This window comes from Rhinolophus sinicus, linkage group LG04 (assembly GCF_036562045.2).
Source record: "Rhinolophus sinicus isolate RSC01 linkage group LG04, ASM3656204v1, whole genome shotgun sequence".
NCBI lineage: Eukaryota > Metazoa > Chordata > Mammalia > Chiroptera > Rhinolophidae > Rhinolophus > Rhinolophus sinicus.
The window spans coordinates 136,039,408-136,061,772 of NC_133754.1; the positions used below are offsets into that span (position 1 = coordinate 136,039,408).

Below are 22,365 nucleotides of genomic sequence, written 5' to 3' on the forward strand. Positions count from 1 at the left end.
ACACATATTCATAAATACACCTTTCAAATACTTCAAAAAAAGCTTCGCAACCAAAGAAGTTTTCACCGCAATTCCAGCTATAATAAATGATTTTAGAGATCCACAGGAGATTAGTCAAATCCCCTCCTTTAGCTTGAAATAAGAATATTTGTATACAATTATTGAACAGGACTGACGTATCTAGCACAGGTAGCAAGTGAAATGTACCATGAGAAGGGTGGGCATGAAGTAACACTATTAATTCTAACATTCCCTAATATGCATGCTTACTATCTTCATCACCGTATGCAATATATCAAAATCATTAACTAGCTTCACAGCTCACAGTCATCACTATAAATATCAGATACAGTTGTACAAACTCAGAGATTACTGATAGTTACACTCCGGTTTGAAGCTGAAAACAAGTAACTTACCTAAAGCATCAAATCTAGCAATTTATGTAAACCCTGATCTATCAGATTCTTTATCTTGGATATTTTCCTAAGCTACTGTTCTTGTCTTTTTACCTCCATTTTCAAAGCACTTCACCAACTGGCATTCACTTAATTTTAAGTAAATTCACTACTATGAAATCTATATTTACATGCAAAATACAAGACTGTTCTTTTAAAAACAAGGTTTTAATTTTTAATTGCACATGTAATAATTGGTTGCTGTAGAAAATAAAGACAATTACAATCCTACCCAAGATGATGTTACAGTTTAATGAATACCTTTCGATAATTTACAATACATGGGTACTTTTGAACATATTATATATGGTATTTTATTTTTTATTAAAAAAAATGAAGAGCATTCTATCATTTTGGAAATAGCATTTAATAGAAGAAATCTTTGAAACATCTGACAGTGACAAAGATCTATCTACATCTCTGGTGATTTTTCACAGCCACTGCTGAATAGCTTGAGTTTATAAAATTAAATTTCTATCCCCAATACGCATCAATGCCACTGGATGTGCCAGACCTGATGGTCACACTACATCCAGATTAATGACCTGTAGGAGTAAAGAAACGTGTTGCACTATGGAGCCTTTCTGGCCCATATCAAAGAGGCCAAGTGCTGATCTGGGAAGCTGTCTGTCCCCTTCTGTATGCATATGTACAGCTCTCTGGGCCACGGCCACAGAAGGAAGAACATGATTCCACAACCTCAGAGAGCTAGAGTTGGACTGAAAGCAAACCCTTCTTCTTTGAGTGTATACATCCACCAAGTTAAAAAATTACAATTTTCACTTCAAACACTCTCAAGTACGATTTTACATTTTCAAAATGTTTCATGTTCTTGTTTTATTTTAAAAAGAAAAAAAGGGCTCAATAAAATAAAACAAAACAAAACAAAACAAAACAAAACAAAACAAAATAAAATAAAATAAAATAAAATAAAATAAAATAAAATAAAATAAAATAAAAAAGAACCAATGGATATTTTAGGACAGGTGTCTTGGCATTTGAACCGTTCTCCCAGAAGTACAGTTTCTATCTCTGGTGTGAGACTGACTTTTTTTACAAACTACACAATCCTTTAGTATGTTCTGGACACAGCCCAAGTGAACACCAAAGGCTAAGTATTTTGAGCTCCCTGAAATCCCTTAGAACCCAGATCCTAAGAACACAGCCTCACGCTTGGTACCCCTCCAGTTATTCTAAGGGCCAGTTAACATGGCCTGGCTAGCATGTGTTTGAATAATAGCTGCTCAAACATGATAGGGCATCGGATCTGCTCCCACCAAAGGCGTCAACACAGAACAAGGAGCCGACTCAGCTTACGACTAGTGTCTGGGGCCGATCTGGGAAGCAAAGAGCAGGAACGCCCTGGCGGTCACTGCCATGGCGCAGTTTGACCCAATCGGGATCCCAAAGTGCTTTTAACGGTTTAATGAACGTCAACACCTCATGAGAGAGAGAAGAGACGAACATTTATCACATGCTGTGTAAGTCACTATTCCAGTACTTTACCTTAATTACCTCATTTAGTCCTTACAACTAACCTATAGCATGGTATTATCTTCCCAATTTGTAGATGACTTGCCCAAAATGATACTACCTATCAATGACCAGCCCAGGATTCAAGCCCAGTCTAAATTAAGTGTCCTCTCTTCACAACTAAATGCCACTTAATGTCCCCAGCGAGGCTCCTTCCTCCGCCCTCCAGAAGCTCAGCAGAGAGCTGGCTCAGCAGGTCTAAGTTACCAGCTCCGGAGAACATCTGTGCCTAAATGTTGGGTAGAAGCTTCCATTTCTACAAGGACCACTGCCTCTGCCAGTGAGCTCCTGTGGTACCTAGTCCCATGGATGTGTTCTGCCCCATTTCCTTATAAGAGGAGCACATAATTGGGTCAAGGCTGGATCCTTCCACTGAAGCCTTTTCCCAACTATGCCCCACTCAGGTCCATCTCACTGCAGGAGAATGAGCCCTGGGGGATCTTGCACACACCGCTACGTATCAGCTTGTAAGTTTTCCTTCATTAAAATTTTTTTTATTTTTGCAGTGTGTGTGTGTGTGTGTGTGTGTGTGTGTGTGTGTGTATGTGTGTACGCATGCACACACTCCCCCTGTGCACAGCAGTTACATGTATACAACATGCAGGGACCAAACCCATGGACAGCTTGCAATATATTTGGGTGAATTATAACTTCATTTCACAAAAGAAAGCACTTCAATTTCATGACATTTTAGGCTAAATGCACACACTTCCTATACATAAAATAAGCACTTTTAAGAAATAACTAATCTAGGAGGAATATAAAAAATAGTATAAATAGCCCTTACTACATTCAGTTACATCCATTTTTATCATCTTCTCTTTCATATAAAACATATTAAGTAAATGTATAATCAATAAACATCTTCAACTCTGTAAGTTAAATTAGGTCAAATGCTATGAGGGAAACCCAAAGCGCTGCAGGAAAATAATGTGAAGAGACACTGCCCTCTGCTGGTAAACAATACACACTGCCAATAAATCTTTAATTTGAGAACAAAGGTAATGAAATATGTTAATATTTAAGCACCATAACCCTTGATACAATTTAGAGTCTAACAGTGAGTTCTGATTCTATGGGAATCGTACACACACATCGTACATGTTTTAGCAAAAGCCAATCTGCAATTTCAGACTTTTTTTACTACAACAAATACAGAACATAGTCTATTTGAAAAATTTCAAAGCAAATTTCCATTTTAATTATTTCAATAATTTTTTAAATAATGTGTATAAATGTTTATTTTTTTCTATTTTTGAATCAATAAGGAAAGTCACTTTACTTAGAGATTAATTAGTAAATATAGAATAAAGTTTTAAATGCTTTAAAAGTACTATGAGAATGTACAGGCACATGTATTTATTACCTTCCTCCCCCACAGTGAACTTTTGGCTACAAGCTAAATATCCTTAAGTAGACAGATTCTGAAATACCTCTACCGTGTGCCAATAAGACACATTTAGACATTAGTTTGAGGGCTCCATATAAAGATACTACTAAAAAATATGAAAATCATTTTATTGGGTATTTTTAAAAGAGCATAAAATAATACATGAAAACACTCTTGTAAAAAAAAATATTCCAATGACACAGAAGTAAAGTGCACAAAGGGTGAGGGTCCCTGCTTTATACACCTCAAATTAATTCCACTGGCCATAGGCCACCATAATAAACCATGTGTATCCTTTCGTTTCTTTTTCTATCCATTTCGTTTCTTTTTCTATCCATTTTTAAAGTTTGGTTTTTTTAAAAACCATAGCTTCATACTATACAAGATACTCATTAACCAGGTTTTAGATTTTTACTTAATGTATTTTGGAGATCTTGTCATATCAGTACATGTAAGTTTACCCCCATTGTTTTTAACAGCTGCATAGTACAGATGTTCTAAAATTCTATTCAGTCAATCCTCTACTCCTAGTAAGCATATTTTCACAAAAGTGAAATGGCGGGAGGGAGTGCTGTAAATATCCTTGCTTAAAACTGGACACAAGAATAGTTTCTAGAATCCTTGATCTATATCATAAATCTCACACTATTTTAATGAAACAAAATACACATGTATTTCACACATATAAATACTGTGCAGTAGTACAGTTTTTATTTTTGCCAAACCAACATTTAAAAGCAGATTGATTTTAAAACTCAGTTGAGTCTACAATTATATGCAACAACTGTATCAAAATATGTAATGCCAATACTTTTCAATGACTCAAGGAGAAATCTTTAAAAACCTAAAGCTATACCTGTACAGAGGGCAAATGTGTATCATATTTGTGAAAAATTTGATCTGTGTTCATATGTTTTTGACTATTTAAATATTTTCACCTTAAAGCACTAAGATTCTCATAAACATAGTGCACGAGTTATAACCCTATAACACTCTCACCATTTAGCATCCCACTGATTTTTCCTCATTACATGACTCTTTTATACCACAGATAAAATACCCAACTGAAAATACAAACAACTCTATAAACAGCACAATTCCTTGAAGTTCAACCTTGCTCATCTTTGTTCAGTAATCCACACAACTCCAGCGATTAGTTCTGCTGCAGGTTTAAACCATAACCTAGCGTAAAATGGGCTGGCTTTGCCCTCCTTCACTTAGCTATAAATTTCCTCTGAAGGTTTATTAATGAACAGCACAGGCATAAACACTCAAGCTGCCATCAGGCTCCTTGCTGGTAAATTTACTGAAGCATGTACTCACTGTCTGCACATCTCCACACACATGGTTTGTAAAACCACAGATCCACAGACTGGAACTGGTCTTGTTTCCACCCCCTTGCAAACTGCCAAAGAGCCTGTCATCCATCCTCTGTTAAGTGTATAGCTTAGCGAGTGAATGAATAGTCTATAGTACCTGTTTGACTTTCTGTGCCCTATTTCTATTTTCTCAAGGCTGGAGTTGCCTCATCCTTTGCCTTGCCAGCTTTTGGATGAAATCAAGACTACTGTGTCTGCAGTGGGTTTGGTTTCATAGTCACTGCCTCTAGAAATGGCAGGCAGAGAACATTTTCTCTTGACCACTTGGGTTATTATGATAACATGTCCTGCTCCGTGAAGATGAGTACAATAAAGAGCATCCATTTAATAAAAGCAGGTCCAAAGGACAGTGATGGGCAAGAATATAACAAACTATAACTGCCCCAGAAAGATACCCAGCCCCAAGACAGGTTTCGGGGGGAAGGGGGAGAATAGAAAGCTGAACTCAGAAAGATGACTAGAATTTCTACAAGTTTTTTTCAAGAAATTTTTTCATACGTAATCAATAACCTATACAAGGTAAACCTGTTTAGGGAACAGAGAGCAGCTCAGCCAAGCTGAAGCATAAGAGAGTAAGAAGTGGGCAGTGGAGCTGGAAATGTAGGTTGAGAGCCTGGAAGCAGTAGAGACTCCTTACTCAGACACAGGGACAAAGGCACCAGGAGAAAGATGATCCTTATCCCCTGACACTGTGAGGCAGACAGGACATACTACTACCTGGAACCTCTGCAACTCCCACAAAGTATTATTCCATCCCGTTTCCCTGCAATTATTTGCAGTATAAGTGTTAAGACAAAAAGGACATCTACAACTTGCTACAGGGACAGAGTGGGGCGTTAGGAAAGCTATGGCTGTTCCACAGTCAGTACTTGGAAGACAGGAAGTCCAGGTGGGTGCATAGTGAGTGGCAGCTAAGAAGAAAGAGGAACACGGGCTCAATGCTTGGGCCATAAGCAAACACTGACTTCTATAAATAAAAATGCAAAAATACTCTAATACAAATGAAAAGCAAATCAAACTGAGAATAATATTTGTGGGAAATAGAGCCCAAGGTTCATATCCTTAACTCCTAACAATGTTCATAATAAAATATTTTAAAATACTAAAATATTACTAGAAAAATATAGGTATTAAAATTGTTTAAATTCCCTAGTGATTTAAAAAGCGAAAACAAAAAAATAAGATTAAACTTTTTTCTAAACAAAGGAAAACTGTTTTAATAACAATTTCAGTGTTGGCAAAAATCATTTTTCTGTTACTTATGTGAGTACAAATTCTGGAACCAATCTGACAACATGTATCCAAAATACTATTTGATTCAATAATTAGCCTTCTAAATCCTTATTCCCTAAGAAAAAAGAAAGTTGGACAGTAATTTATGCAAAAAGCTCTTCATTGCATTGTAATTAGTAATACTGAAATTCATAAACAACCAAACTCCATAACAATAGCATAGTTACATTAGGGTACATTCATAGGATGAAATACCCAGCTTTTTTAAATAGTATTTTTGAGGACAGTGAAGAGAGGCATGAGAAACTATTCAAAAACAATAATGATGTAACAAGATACAAAATTTTATGTATTTGATAATGTTCCAATTTAAAAAAATACTTATATACATGACAAAAAGCCTGGCTCAGGGAAGTGGGTCCATGATCTCATCAAACTGACTCTAGGTTCCCAGAGTATTTAGAATAACTACAATACAAGACAGGGGCCTCCTCCCAAAAGCCGAATCACAGGCCACTGCACTGTGGGCAATGCACAAATGTCGAATGCCTGTCTGAGAAACTAAATGACTGTCTGAGAAATTTGGTAGGCACGGAGTAGTGGTTCCAGGCCTTCTGCTTCCAAGACAAACCCAGTGAAGCAGGAGGCCCAGAACCACTCCGCTATCCACTGCGGACTACTCTGTCCACAGAGCCTAAGCCTATTGTGCTGAGAGATTGACAAGAGGCACCTAGGAGCTGGACATATGGCATGTCCTTAAAATGAACACAATTCCACTGAACACAATTCCTTGCCTGGTGGTGCCTGTTCGGCTTTATCCTGTGGAGTTTCCATAAATAAGCAGTACCATTTCCTTCAAAGCTTAATAATTACAAAGAGCAAGAAAATACATCTGATTCAATCTGCTATCGTGTCAATCAGTTCTAGAAGGTAAACAGAGAAAAGGGTTCTCTTATAATGAAATCAACACAAACTGCATTATATCAATCTAATAAAACAACAGTCTACATGTACCCATTGAAATTCTGGGTTTGTAAACTTCACATCCTCAAAATGTTTCTTTGAAAGCACAGTGAATTGCATGTATCATCCCAATTTTCTTGGTAAGTAACTACATCAGCTACTTGATAACCAAGCGTGGACTTCGGCTTCTCCACTGCACAGCTCAGAGCGCACACTCTGAAACACGGATCTGAACCTCCAGTTCCGTTTCTTCATTTTCACATAAGCTGCTCTGAGTGGCAGGATCACCAATGTGAACAAAAGTAAAGCAGAACAGAAACTGAACAAGAATCTAAGTTCAGCATGAACGTTTTTCAGTCCAGCACTGAGTGGTTGAATAAATCACAGACTGGTTTAGCTTTTTCACAGACTCCTTCCATCTCAACAAGTACCAGCAAACACCTCTATATAGTAATTGGGCAAAAATACCACCATGAATTGATCAAAAGGAGCCTCCACAACAGAAACGCCTTCTAAGACCCACTGCTATAGCATAAACCTGTGTACAAGAATGAGAAGAGCAGCTGACCTATTAAGAAGTTTGGTCATGCTTACTCTAATTAAACATTTCAGGGCTTAGGATTCAGCATTAATTCTGAAGGTCATGAGTGTAAGCAGCACCAAAATTCTGAAAAACCTCTCTGACATTCTCTATTCAAATGTGAAATACTAAAGCAGGAAATCACATTTCTAAAAATTAGGACAATGTACCAAAATGGATGTGATTTTAGACAAATAAGCTAGACATTTCAGAACTTAAACATTCAACATCAAGTCACTCACTAGAGCCATTCGGGTAACTATGTAACCAAGAAGTGTTTCACACGGGAGCTAAGTAGGGTCTGGAATACTGCTTTCTTAGTCATCTTTCCCTCCCCTACCCCTTCAATCCCTTGCCAAGACACCCTCCCATGTGTGTCTTTATTGACAGATTAATGCTGCATTTGTTCTTCTTCAACTCTACCCTAGAATTCTCCCCAAAATAGAAAAGTTTGCATCTTTTAAATATAGATGGTATACGTTCTTTGGTTGTTTGATTTTAAGAATGACATAAAATTAAAAGGTATTTAAAACACCATCTGCTCTCTTGCAACAATGGGCAATAATTTCCTGATTGTCTTACTTCATGTACGTGTTTTAAATCTAGAGTATTCTTTATGATTATTGCAGTTGGTGTTTTCTTATTTTATGTAGCCCTCCTTGCCTATGTGTATATTTAGAAACCAGGCTGGGTTTTATCTCCCCTTTGTGCTGTTCCTATTTCAATTTCCCATTATCATAGAACTGTTGACAAAAGTCATTTAGTTACTTTTCTTGTCATGTCTTCCAAATTCACTGAGATAATCCTTCACGGGGCCAGAGAAGTACAATTCTAAAGGAACTTATTAAAATTTATTTGACCAATCCAATTCTTCAAAAATGAGGACACAGTTATAAATGCTGTCACTCAGTAAAACAGCAACTATGATGGCATTAACTACCCTAGTATTAACTGTGGTGGAATAAGCTGAGATGGCAGTTGCGGGCAGGGCCTGTCAACAAAGACAGAACTGGAAACGTGCAAGTGCACCAGGTCCACCCAGCCATCTGCTCGCACGCAGGGGCTGAAAAGAGAACAATGAACTAAGGCATTCATTTTCAAAGTCCTGATTTGTTAACAAGATCTGTGCAATGAACCCTTTTGCACTACTGTGAATCCATGATACCCCTCAGGAAAAAATCCAATGCAAACCACCTGCCATACTCTATTGGGATAAGATAGAGTTTTCTAATAAACATCTATACTCTAAAAATGTTTTACTTGACATAAATGAAAGACATAATAAAAGGAAAATGTTAAAAGGAAAGACATTGGGAAACAAGGTATTATAATATTGAACAACTTTGTATAGAATTTTGAAAAGATGTGAACATAGGCTGATACTTTTGAAAGGATATACAAGAAATGAACAGGGTTTACCTTTAAGGAAGGGACTGGAAAGGATGTCATTAAACATTTCTCTGCACTATTTTTTTTTTTTTATCATGAGCATATATTTTTTTTCCTATTTTTATACATTTGAAAAATGGGTATTGGGGTAGTAATGTTAACAGCCACAGTGATTACCTTTCAAATAATTTTTCTGTAAAAGTAAAAGGATTCTTGTATGGATACACCATAATTTACTCAATGATTCATGTATCATTGGACGTTTTAGTTATAATTCAATTTTTGCTGATAAAATCAGCACTACAACAATCATCTTTGTGAATGAATGTCTGCATTTTCAATTATTTCCTAGGAGTGTCAGAAATGTGACAAAGGGTCATGGAGATGTTGCCGGGTGTTCACACAAACTCCCCACCTGCCTTTCGGGAAGCTCAGGCCATTTATACTGCCACCAACACGAGCGCTGAGTTCCCACATACCAACTACATTCTCATGAGCAATGGCAACTTTCCTTTTATTTGCACAAATACAACAAGAAAAAAGAAACCCTTCACTATTACTCTGAATAATACTGAAGTTGGAACAATTTTTCAATTTTATTTACCAGCCAAAAACAGGTTTTCATGCTATTTCACTAACTGTCAAAACCGTCCACTCTTTTTAAATCAATACTTAAAATTAAAAGGCAACCCAGAATACATAGTCCTGAGAACTAGGAATACTCTACCAAGAATCACTGAAAATTATTATAGATAGGTCTTATAAAAATATCTTTTATGAAAAATCAGAAAGTTGCTGAAAACTACCTGCTTTTAAAATCTTCATTCAAATAAAAACCTAAAGTATGTAAGAACCACGTGTGGGTTAGAGTCAAACTTTACAGAAATCTCTAACATCCGTGATAGTTTTCTTCCCAAGGATTTAACAACACATGTTCTTTCAAATTCAACACAGGGCCCAAGAGCTACAGCATGTTTTTGAAGACAAAAGCAATAGCTCCTTCAAATTCCTCCTCTCAGCAATCTGGCCCAAAGAACCCCAAACATTGTTAGTAGATGTCATTTCTTTTCATACTGCCCTCATTTTGGTAGGAAGTAAGAGTGAATGGATGTGAGAAATCAGTAGAAATATATAAGCAATCCATCTGCCCAGCTTGCTGTTAGCATGTATCCAGCAAACAATATCCATCCCCAAAGCCGCTGCGTCTCAGCACCAAGGGCCTGAACCCCGCCGGCTTCCCCAAGTTAGTATCAGGGAGTTCCCTTAGAAATGATGATGATGAGTCGCTTTAAAACATGTGTTCAGCGATAGGCATGGCGCTGGGTGGCTGCCCCATCCTCACCACAGCCCGCTGCGGTGCCAGTTAAAGTTCTCTTTGCAGGCAGGAAAAGTACAGCTCACAGAGGCAGCTTGCGCAAGTACCTCACAGAGAACCCGAATTCTAGCACAGGGCTGTGTAATTGGATTGGGTTTATGTTTACCTGCACTCACAGCTAGCCATCAAAACACTTTTATTAAGGAAGTACTCGGGAGATGAAACAATGAACATTTGTATTTCTGACAAAGTTATGAAAAATAAAACAGCGGCCAGCTTGCTCCAGGCTTTGATTTTTAAAGAGAACCTTTTCATCTCTCTAGTCTGGCGTTCAAAGCATGGGCTTTAAACTAGGTCTGATGTCCCTTCTGATTGTAGGTAGCAGACTTCTGTGCTTTCTCGTCCTGATCCAGAGAGATGAGCCTCCTATTACTCTCCCAGGGCAAGCTGGCATTCTCCTCTATGTCTCCACCAATCCTACCAGCCCTTCTGTTTGTCCAGGATTGGCCCACCGAACAAATCCAGCATCACTGGAACAAGACACGGCACTTCCCTTACACTAGACAGGCCCTCCACAGAACTAAGTCAACTCCCCGGACTGGATTCTGGAAGGAAGATACAGTGCAAACACAATCCCAATCCACCCCATAGCTACGCAGTCCCCACTGCAACCCTGCCAGGCTCCTTACATATATAATTTCATTGATTTTTCAGAACTATAAAGAAGCTACAATCTCCATTTTACACATGGGGAAAGGGAGATTTAGACAGGTTAGCTAAGTACTTGCCGTGACGACACAGTAAATGGGAAAGGCAGAATTTGTACCACAGTCTGACTAGCCCTTGAATTTGTACCCCTCCAACAATATCCAGCAATGTCTCCCTTATAAATGGGGAGAATGCAGCTCAGCAGAATCACATACAGCCTGAGAGTCCAGGCGAAGTCCGCGTATGTCAGCCCTGCGCTGCCTCCCGTGAGGGATTCTGACAGCGGTCCTGCACACATCATGGGACTTCAATAACCACTTGAGCTGCAGTTCTAATTAAGCATGTGGAAGGGAGACACAAGATATAATTAATTTTATTACACTAACTTTGAGATTACACATGGAACATAAGGCATGCTATATTTTTCTTCCTTGGTATGTTTTCCTAGTTTTTTCCTAAAAGATAAAATAATAGCAATAACTGAAATACATGGATATATGTATGTAACCCTCATCCCCTACCCCCCAAAAATACTGATATCTATTATTACAAAATAGACAATTCTCCAATATTATGTCATTTCTTCGTATTTTAATGACACTAGAACTCTAACTTGAAAATTCTCTTACTTAACTATTTACTCATGGGTCATAAAAATCAAAATATCAACAATAAGAGACACAGAAAGCCGTCATAAAAACTGCACTTAGCATTATAAGAAGGCATAAAAGCATCGATCTTGTCCTCACTTAAAGGTAGCACTTAGGGAAATACAATCTGATCAATACAAATGAAAGACAAAAACAATGCCTAGCAGAATTAACTGTAAGCACTAAATTTTGTAGATAGTGCTACAAAGAATGAATCAGTGCTCTAAGCTATTGGGTCGGAAATCATCCCTCCAGAGTGTCCAGGTGTCCAGAAGACACTCCTGTTTTGCCTTCCTTGTTTTAGAAAAAGGCAAGAAATATCACTGGCCACAGTGTATAAGGAATAAAAGTCAAGTAAATTAAAAATAATAGGCATGGCTGAAAGAGGGAGAGAACTAAGCACTGAGCTTCTATATTGTGTCAGATTTGTTTAGGGTCTGCCAAACTGGGGACACCTTTCTTCTTTGAATTGGCTAATACTCTGCTGATTCTTCTCATTGCAAAGGTACAGACTGCTAAAACAGTAATAGAGATTAATTATGGATTTTTCATCCATTCTGTATTCCCTTTGGTATTTAAGTATCAAAACCTTATTCAGCGATTACCTTCATCACTTTCAGCCTTCTGGGAATGGCCCTTGGTGCTGGCACAGGGTACTCCCGTGGCCACAGCCCCTGTGGGGAATTTCCAAGCTACAGTTCTTCCAGGCAGAGTTCTATTCCTCCTCTCCTGAGAAAGGAGTATTCATCCTTTCTATCACCTTGCTCAAAGCAGAGGGAGGATAGATTGTGAATCCACAGATTAAAGTCTAATTATAGCCACTGACCTCAGTGAAATCCCATTAAAACTTTCTTTTGATTCAAAGAGGTCATAGCAAAGGCTCAAGTAAGCAAAACTCCCACACCAAAGCTTCAAACTGGGGATCTATATGTGTCACTATGTTTCCATCAGCAGAGAACTGGTATCTTGAAAGAAAGGGAACAGTGACCTCAGTTGGCATGTCTTACTTAAGAAGTCCTACTTCACGCTTAGCTCTTCCGCTGAGAAAAAATATCGCTGTGTGGCTGGGCCAAGGGGTCAGAGCCCACTTAAAGAATTTTCCCAAGTCCTCCTTTAACGAGCTTTTTCTTTAAGTTACCACACTGTAGCAAGACTATACAGATCTTTTGAGAGAGGTTTAAGAACACAACCAGGTCGCAAAGTTATCAAGTGAATCAAACTGTGAACAAGAGAACCAATGGTCAGCAAGAAGACGTACTACATCCCAACCCATCCCCACCGGCCACAAACCGCTCTTTACTTCTCACTGTGCTGCTTCCTAAGTCACGTGTGGACATTTCCAAACATGGCTTTTCGATCGATTTCGGAACCGGACAACTGCTGTCACATTATAGTCTCAACAAGGCAGAGTGATTTTCCCCAAAAAAATGAGCTTCTTGGTGGTAGAAGGAGAAATGACTTTACTCAAATAGTCCATGTTTTCTTTTTCTTGTCCGAAAACCTTCCAAATCGATCATTTCCTTTTCTTCTATGAAATCTTAGGAATCATCTGAGTTGATGTGATGACTGAAGTGGTGAAAATGGATTTTGGGTGTGGACTGGAAAACTTGAGGTTCTCAGAGGAGATTTTTCTAATGTGGTAAATGTATATCTTACATGTATACATAAATTACATCTATAATTATTTTGTTCTCTTTGACAGAGCTGTCAGTGAATGTTAGCTGAAACTAAAAAAAAGAAAAAGAGAAAAGAAACCATTGTCTTCATGGAGAAAACAATGAAAAGACAGACAAGATTCCTATGTTTGAATCCTGGTTCTGATGCTTTTGACTAACTGGCCTTGGGCAAGTCATTTAATCATTCAACAAACTATTTATTGAGCATCTATTACGTGCTAGGTAGAGAACACAGAAATGAACTTATGATCTTTTTTTAATCCCCACTCTTACAGATCTTTCATTCTAGTAGAAGGGAGACAGACAAATAAAATAAATTAGAATATTATACATAGTATGTCAGACCGTAATAGAAAATTAAGCTTAAAGGAGATACAGGGTTTATGGGGAGAACAAAGTAGGAGAAAGTTGTTTCCGGATATTGTAGATAGAGATGGCACTTAACTCTTTGATAATTTAGTTTCAGCTTTGGTAGCCCAGATATAGTGTTATATAATTGCATTATTATATAAGAGATCAAAAGTTTATTTTATCCTATTTTTGCATACTGAAAAAAAATAACAGAAGAAAAACTAGGAAGGGATTTTAAAAACTGGAAAATAAAAGACTCCAAAAAGCAGTCACAAAATCCACTACACTGGACAAAAGCTCATAGTTACTTTACAACTAGCTACACGCAGGACACTTGTGTCCTTAATATTCATGCTACTCAATTATATCTTTTCCAACACACTCCCTTCTTCTCTCAAAAAATACTAAAGGACACACTTACAGGAAACCCATGAAACTTCCAATTCTGCAGGTGCCCAAAATACGTATCATCACAGAACAGGAGCTATTAATGGTATACTTGGAAATTATTATACATCTCCAATTTATAGACAGGTAAGTTGATGGTTTGTGAAATCAAAATATCTTTTAGTAGAAGAAATATATATAATGTCAAAGGACTTCACCCCAAACAAAGGGCTATTTAACTCACTAAAGACCAGTGGATCACAACCCAAAGTATCCACCAGACTCACCTAGGGAGATTTTTTAAATGTAAATGCTGTGTCCTCTCACCAGAGATTCTTATCCTACTGCTTTGGGTGGGGCCAGGAGTCCGCATTACAAGTGTTTCTCAGGGTTCAGAACAGCTCCCCTAGGCAGACACCACATCTGTCTTGCTTACTTCCTTCAGGGCAGGGCAGGGCCCAGCACCTAATAGGTGCTCGCTCTCCCAAACAGCCTGAACACGCCAGTGACTTGCCCTTTCCTCAGCCAGCCTTCCTTATGCTCACGGGTGGCCATAGGATATAAAAGACTTTTTCAGGTGGGCTTCAAGGAAAGATATTCTTCCTAGCGGGAGGTGGGTGGGCCACGTTCCAGCACTGCCCTCCTCCTTCCTGTACTTGGAGGGAACATGTCTGGAGTAAGAACAGCTATCACATCGATCCATCAGAGACATGAAGTAACACATAGAAAGAGCCCTGGACAAGACCTGGCACATAGGGAACAATCAGTGTCAGCTACTATTACTGTCAAACCATAGGAAAGTAGAATGGCTTAAAGATAAATTCATTTTTCTCAAGAGTATGTAAGTGATTCAAAAAGCCAATTTACTTTTCCTTAAGGTACATGAGGTAAAACAAGTGGCTTACACTAAAGCCTCAGAAACAGATGTTACCTGGGTTTCAGGTCAGCACTAAACATCCATGCCATAAACCACACACCTCCTTCCATTCAAACCCCATAATCCAGCAAATTTAAGTTAGCAATAAATGAAATCAGGCACCTTCGCTCTGAGGATTCGAGTCCCAGACACAATATATGCTAATCCATTGGCTTTCTTTCTAGTACACTACTTGAAGTCTCCGATTTTCTGAACCCCACAACTATTAATAAGTATTTCATCAGAGTAAAATGGGGACAAATGTGAATGTTTTCTTTCTTAATACTCTTCCAGATATATAAATACTAACTCCGCAGTTGGAGTACTAGCTCCTAAGGACATGAGTTCGTATGCTTCTGTTTCTCTACATAGTATTTTCTCTTCTTCCCTTGAAGCTCTCTGAAAAATGCAGCACCGAGGCACTCATCAGCACTGTTGTATGGTACACCAGGGCCCAGGAAACAGAAACAAAGCAGGGGTAAAAAGAGAAAATGCAGAATATAAAATCATTATGCTCACAAAGTTTATGCATTAGCACTTAAACTTAGAATGCCAAGACCTATTAAATGAGCAATGTGCAAAACAGCCTACGCTGTATTTCCTTCACAAGCCACAAGAATAGAGAAATGTCACTAGTATTTTGTGATCTAAAGCATAGTACAATATGACCTAGTGCAACTCACCATTAAAATGATTCCTGATTGTTTTAATAAAGACTACCCAATACTAACGGGTTTTTTTTGTTTGTTTGTTTTTTGGAAGGATGCTACTACCTTCCAAAAAGGTAGCATCTTTGATTTGAAAAAAAAATCAAATTTAATTTTACAAAGGATTGAAATATAAAATAGAATGAACCCATATCATGGTTTTTGAACATTTTAATAGTTGAAATCCCTTCCACATGAAAGTGAAATCAATTTCAAAATTCTATCATCTCTTTTTAAACTTGTTCAAATGTTTGAGGATTCAAATGTCAGGATGCTTTCAAATTAGTGAAGTAACGCTCCTAGAGTTCATAAGAGAACATTCCCAGCTCTGCCATGTAATTTTTCAACTTTCTGGCATATCACCTTAATAGAGTATCGCTTAAAATAAAATTAATGCCAAATAAGAATATCATTTTAGAGTCACCAACTATTACCTCCCCTTCCAAGAAGATAACATTATTTACCGTGCCATAGATAAGTGTCTCACATTGCACACACTGTCATAAATACATTTCTTCTGATGGTGTCAGCTAGATATGACTGTCCCCAAGACAATGATTCTTTTTAACTCAAGAAAATCAGTACAGTAAATAACTTTTCTTCCCTTCGAGACAATCACAGTGCTTGAGGCTTCTGCAACACAAAAACAAAATATCTTCACAAATGTCTCCAAACAGTCAAGCTGAAAATCTAAGCCAAAGTTTCATTTAACAGCCTGTCAGTTTTTTGATGTGAAGCTAATGAATGCAGTGGCAAACAAATCCATCAAACCTAACATCAAAACAACTGCACTTCATCCCACCAAACGGAAAAATGAAATACAACCTGCAGGCCAGCTCTTTGATCCTGCCCAGCCAGGAAGCAGACCCGTGAGTGCCACCACAGCCACTGCAGAGAAGTAATCACGGACTCCATTTCACCACAGAAAGAAAGAATGCTCCACAAACGGAACACATTCATCTCAAACATGCACCAATATCTTATTTCAACTGTAAAGCTATGCTATATATTTTTAAATCCCTACTAGAAAAAATATATACAGCATTTCATTCCAGATTACTCTGATGTTCAAAGCTATAAGAATGGCTAAAATAAACAGGATAGCATGTGCCACTCATGCTACTACTTTACATACTGAGGATTATTAAAAGCCCTTTGCTCTTGATGAAAGCTCCTTGTAGACAAAGAATACACGTCTTTCTTCTTTGCACACACATGTAGCACAATTCCTGTTGCAGAGGTGGGACTCGCTGAGTGTTCCCCAAGGCTGAACTCAGTAGGCAAATGGACACTTGGCTACCTGGAACATTCCCTTCGATTTTTTTCAGTGAAAACCCTACCTCTGATTAATGAAATAGGGAAAAATTATACAACCGCCTTCTTAGGTAGGTGTGTCCCCTTAAGGCAAAGCTCTTCTGTTCTGGAGCATTGTGCAGAATTTGGCTAGGCTGTATTTTACAGGACAAAGCAAAAGAGAGCTGAATGATCCTCTTGACAAGGAAAGAGACAAACAAGAAAAATAGGAAGGGCCTGGAGCATTAGCAGAGATTTTTAGAAACAGGGACAGTCAAATTAAGTTGTTATCAAGGTTATGACATCAATGTACCGTCATGCCAACCTTTGTCCCCTTTCTGAAGTTCCTCTCCACTATCTATGCAACAACAACAAAAAAAAGCGCCTTCGTGAGAAATGAGGCAGTTTGGGTAGGTAGGATGGAAAAAAAAAGTGGGCGGGGAGGGTGTTACAGGAATTAAGTGCTAACAAACAGAATATTCCAATGGGTGGTAGAATATTCACATAATTGTTGTTGCTGTTGCTGCTTGTTGTCATTATTGTTATTTAGTTGAGAACATAAAACATGCAGGAATTTGCTGAAATTTGGAAGCTGACTATTTGGGCTTAGCACAAATAAAGGAATGGGAGTTCCTTCCAGTCAATGTTAGGCGTATTATAAATAAAGGGAACGTTTCTTGAGCAAATATACCAATAGGTCAATAATACATTCAAAAGAAACCCACAGAAATCCCTTCTCTCCCCTCCTACTCCACAGACACCACCAGAAGGCAAGTGGCCAACAACAAAGGAAGCAGTCCTTGGTCCCTTGCCAGCACCACCTCTCCTCTCACTTGTGTGCTCTCATCAAACAGGTTATCCTCCAAGTGATGGATTCATAGCAACAGGCACGGTGCATGGCACACAGCGGACAAGCACTATCGGAGCTCCATTCAATGGCAGCCATCAGAGTGGGCTGAGAAGGTCCTATTAACCAAAGCCTGCGGGCTGCTGAACTGAGACCATCAAAGCAACCAGCAGTGAACCTGGGGGTTATCTTTTCAAAACTTAGTGGTGTTTTCTTAATTTAAAAATAGCCTTCTGTAACATCTCTTTTCTAAGTCATGAGACAAGAAATACTGGTTTGTAAGATATGAAGTATAATAGTAGAGATCCCACACTCTGTGCCACATTAATTAATTAATTAATTAATGCTGCACCACAAACAGATACTTTATCAGATGTTTTTATATACTCAAATTCACACATGACATATAAAGCAGATGTCATTCCCCAGCGCTTCAACTATGAAAAAGTATGCCATTATTTTTTAAATTATCCCTCCCAAATGCTTAACTCATCATCACTTATGACAAAAAAACTGTTTTTTAATAGTTATCATTCAGAATAAATTGAAGGCAAAGAATTAAGACAAAGGAACAAATGTGGTCATTCTCAAAGCTGAAAGTCCTATAAGTGCAGTTCACAATTAGTCCACCATAAATTACATTTGACCCCAGCAAACACAAAAACTAACCAATTCACAAATTTCCCTAAGATTAAAACCCACAGGTGTGTGGAAAAAAAAACTACACGTGTGTGTCTACACACACACACACACACACACACACACAATGATACAGTACATTCATAAGACTGTCTAAAGAAAGACTTGGAAATCAATAAAAATATGTGTCATATAAATAATTAAAAAAACACCAAAATCTGCTAAAAGAAAAAAAAAGCCATCATAGCACACTATAAAGTAAGAAAACTTATTAACTGAGAATAGCCAAAAAAAATTAATACAGAGGAAGATAATTTAAGAAAGCATAAGGGTGTTTTAGTGAAAAATTCAAAATTGCATCCTTTACAAGTTTTTAGTTTCCTGTTTTTAAGCAGAATAACTAAAATTAGTTACATGACTCAAAGTAGATTCTTAATACATGGCCATGTCAGTTATTAACTGGAACTTGCTGTAGTAGGCAGAATGCTGCCCCCAATCACCCCCACCCAACAACAAAGAGATCCATAACCTAATCCCTGCAATCTGCGAGAATGTGTTATCTTACATGACAAAAGGGATTTTGCAGATTGCTTGCCCTGAAATGCAGGGGACCACACGCGAGGCTTCTAGGAAGGAAGGCCTGGCTGAAAGGCAAGAGGAAAAGGGGACTCAGTCTGACAACCGCAAGAAACTGAATCCAGCCAACACCCTGACTGCGCAAGGAAACAGATTCTTCACCAGAGTCTCCAGTAAGGAATGCAGCCCCATAAGCACCTTGATTTTTGCTGGTTGTCAGATCTCTAACCTAGCAAACTATGAGATAATAAATGGGTATTGTTTTAAAGCACTGACTTTATGGTTATTTGCTACAGCAGCAATAGCAAACTAACACATTCTCAGAGTAACCCAAAGTAAGGGAAGGGTGGAGACAACATCTGAAAACATCTCAAACACATGCAATTACAACAATTTTAAATCCACTGGCAAAAACTGCCTGATAGCCGTCGAAAATTTTCTATCTAGTAAAATACCCAGAACGAAGACAGTCAGTCATATCCCTTGACTAAACGGAATGATATACACCAACACACCTAAGTTTTTTTTCCCCTCACAACAAATCTATGGAATAGAAAAGTATTTCTATTTTGTATAAGAAGAAAACAAAAGTAATAAATGCCTTTCCTGACGTAACACGGGTAGCTAGAAGAAAGGGGGGGTCTCAGATCCCTGCCTCCCCCAGCACAGTACACTACATCTTAACAATCCCCCAGCTCTGGGCTCTGACAGCTGAGATTTCAGAGAGGACCACTGTCGACCTCTGACTTGGTCACACTCCAATCCCACTCTACAGCCACACGTAAATGTGGAAACACACCCAGGACATTTTGGCCTTGGGGAGAAGCTAGTTTGGCCAGTACCTTGAATTAGATCTGAAACATGTAGTAAACAAACACCAATTAATTTTTCTGGTGACTCTGAACAGCTGTAATAGCCAACTTACTATGTCAATCGTTAAAGATGCAAAAAGCATAAAATAACATACCTTGTTATAACCTCGGGCTATGACACTGTTTCACTGCAGATTCTAGCATTACATTTCTGCAAAAGCACTGCAGTAGCCGGCCAACGAACATACACACTGAGTTTTCTATTTTTATTATTAGGTTTATTGTCATAGAAAAGATGCATAATGGGAAGAAGTAGGTCAGTTCTGTTCCTTTCTAAATTACCCCTCATAAATAGAAATTACTCAGAACAGAAAAAGTCTTCTAATAGCAGGAAGCTTTCTTTTATGTCATGAATTCTTTCAAATGTTTCCTGGGTTGCCAAAGGGCTATACTCTTAACATATTATGCAATTTTCTAAATACACATGTAAATTAAACCTAGAGTCATCTTTCCTGAATATATTTGTATCCCAGTTCAACCAATAGTTCCGCATTCAAGTTTTATCAATGCAGAAAATGAATAATACTTGCTTGACCACGCAGGGGCCAAGATAAGGCCACATAAACTGTATGCATCATTTTCCACTAAATCTATGTCAACTTTACGTACTCTGTAAAACACATAGTTTCATTAAGAAGCTGCCCTCTGCCAACCTGAAAAGCCACAGGTAAGGAAGCAACCTAATGAAGCCACCAACACTTTGGAGGTGTCTTCTGTTTAATGCCACAGTGGGAAATTAATTAAATTTAATAGAAGTTGTTGCTTGCAAATGAAAATACACAGTATGTGAAACTAAATTAAATGTACTGGGCAGGAAATGCAAAATTTTATACCAAATTTAACATGAAGATAAATTTCTTATTCTTCATTATTATTTTCAAGAAATTCATTTCTGCACTAAGGGCAGTTTTAATCATTTCTTACCATCTTTCCTCAGCCTCTTGTTGTTACAATTTTACCAGACACTTTCTTCTGTAAATAGTTGTTTGCTCAGCCATGGCCTGAACTCTAACATGGAAGGAGTTCAGTCATGGAGCCGCAGGGAGCCACCAGAAAATCTTGCAAAAAAACAACTGGTAGCCTTATAGGAAGCAAACATCAGTTGCATAAAATTACCTCTCAAGGTAAACTGTACCACATTAATTTCAAAACAGACAAATGTAGCTACAAATGGTAATATAATCTACGTAACATAAATATATCTAGTCTGAAATAAATTACCATGGTGAGAGGCATACACTGTCAAGGAGGAAAATGTCAATGAGGAAAAAAAATGCCCCATGTGATCTTAGCTTTCCCACTACACTAACCAGAATACACATTTAATTTATGCTTCATTTTTAAGGCATAACTTACCAATTTAGCAACTTTCCCATAGTCAATCCATCTGACAGTAGCAAAATTTGTAGATTCTGCACAGTTGAAACCATGATTAAAACCAGCATGGTAGCCATATGGGAAAGTGATCATAAATTCTCCAGCCTCCTGGGTGATCTGCAGGGTACAAAGCATATAATATTTTCCAATTATAAGACTTCCCAAATTGTGAATATAATTAAAATATATTTTCTATAAAAAATAAAGAAAAAAATTTTATGATATCAGAACTATATCAGTATAAAAGAAATCCCCCCAGATACTTTATTTAATCCATTAATAGTTTTTCAGGAAACATTTAAAACGCTTTTCTAAACAGGGTATGTATGACCTTCTGCAATGCAGTTCAGTCATTCAATTCATAATCAAAGGTATTTTATATGAAATGTCTTTAAGTTATTCAAATAAATTTGTTAATATTAGCAATCAATGTGTCTATTGTAATACTTTAAAAATATGCAAAACCTGAGTTATATAACAGGACACACCATAATTGATATTTTTTAAGTTAGAGCTATAAAAACTTTGATAACGCATGCTGAACAGGTTTTATTATGAATTCTTGTTGCTAAAGAGTTGGTGGTACTCACTAAATTATTATTTCATAATACTTATAAAACATTCAATTAACTCCATTCAATAGTAACATTTCTGTCAAAGAATTATTCCAATAAATGTATATGTGTGTCTGTGTGTGTGTGTGTAACTGAGTGCATTTTTAAATATAATTAAAATAACTTCAGTAAATCAGTCAGAAGCCTAAAGCAAAGATGAAAACAATGTATCTATTCCATTCCTACTTTTGAGCTACATAGAAAAATAGTGAAGCTAATTTTTTCAGGTTTTGTTTTTTTTTAATTTGCCTACTCTCTACTAAGTAATCAAGTTTATTACTCACTGGTTCATTCAGTCACCATGGTTCACTTCAGTCCTAAATTGTTGAGAAATGAATATGTAGGTATGTACATGTGTGTAAACATACAGGAGACACACTGTATAAATACAGGAGCACATGCTGCAATTCAATTGCCATTTTAGGAATGCTGAAATGTTCTGCGAGGGAGTGTTTTCTTTCCCAACAATTCTGAAATTTAGTTCATCACCCCCTCCTCCCATAACACCCCAGCAG

At 37.6% G+C, this 22,365-nt stretch overlaps 1 protein-coding gene across 4 annotated transcripts in view; it reads right to left on the minus strand.

Annotated features, from left to right (window-relative positions):
- Positions 1-22,365, minus strand: part of KDM4C (lysine demethylase 4C) — a 346,173-nt gene that overhangs the window by 220,937 nt on the left and 102,871 nt on the right. For all 4 annotated transcript variants that reach the window (XR_012495714.1, XM_019727138.2, XM_074330450.1 and 1 more), the window contains one exon: positions 21,216-21,353. Coding sequence is in view for 3 of the 4 variants with exons in the window: in XM_019727138.2 (XP_019582697.2) it covers positions 21,216-21,353 (138 nt within the window). In the remaining variant the exon portion in view is untranslated. The remainder of the gene's footprint in view (positions 1-21,215; positions 21,354-22,365) is intronic.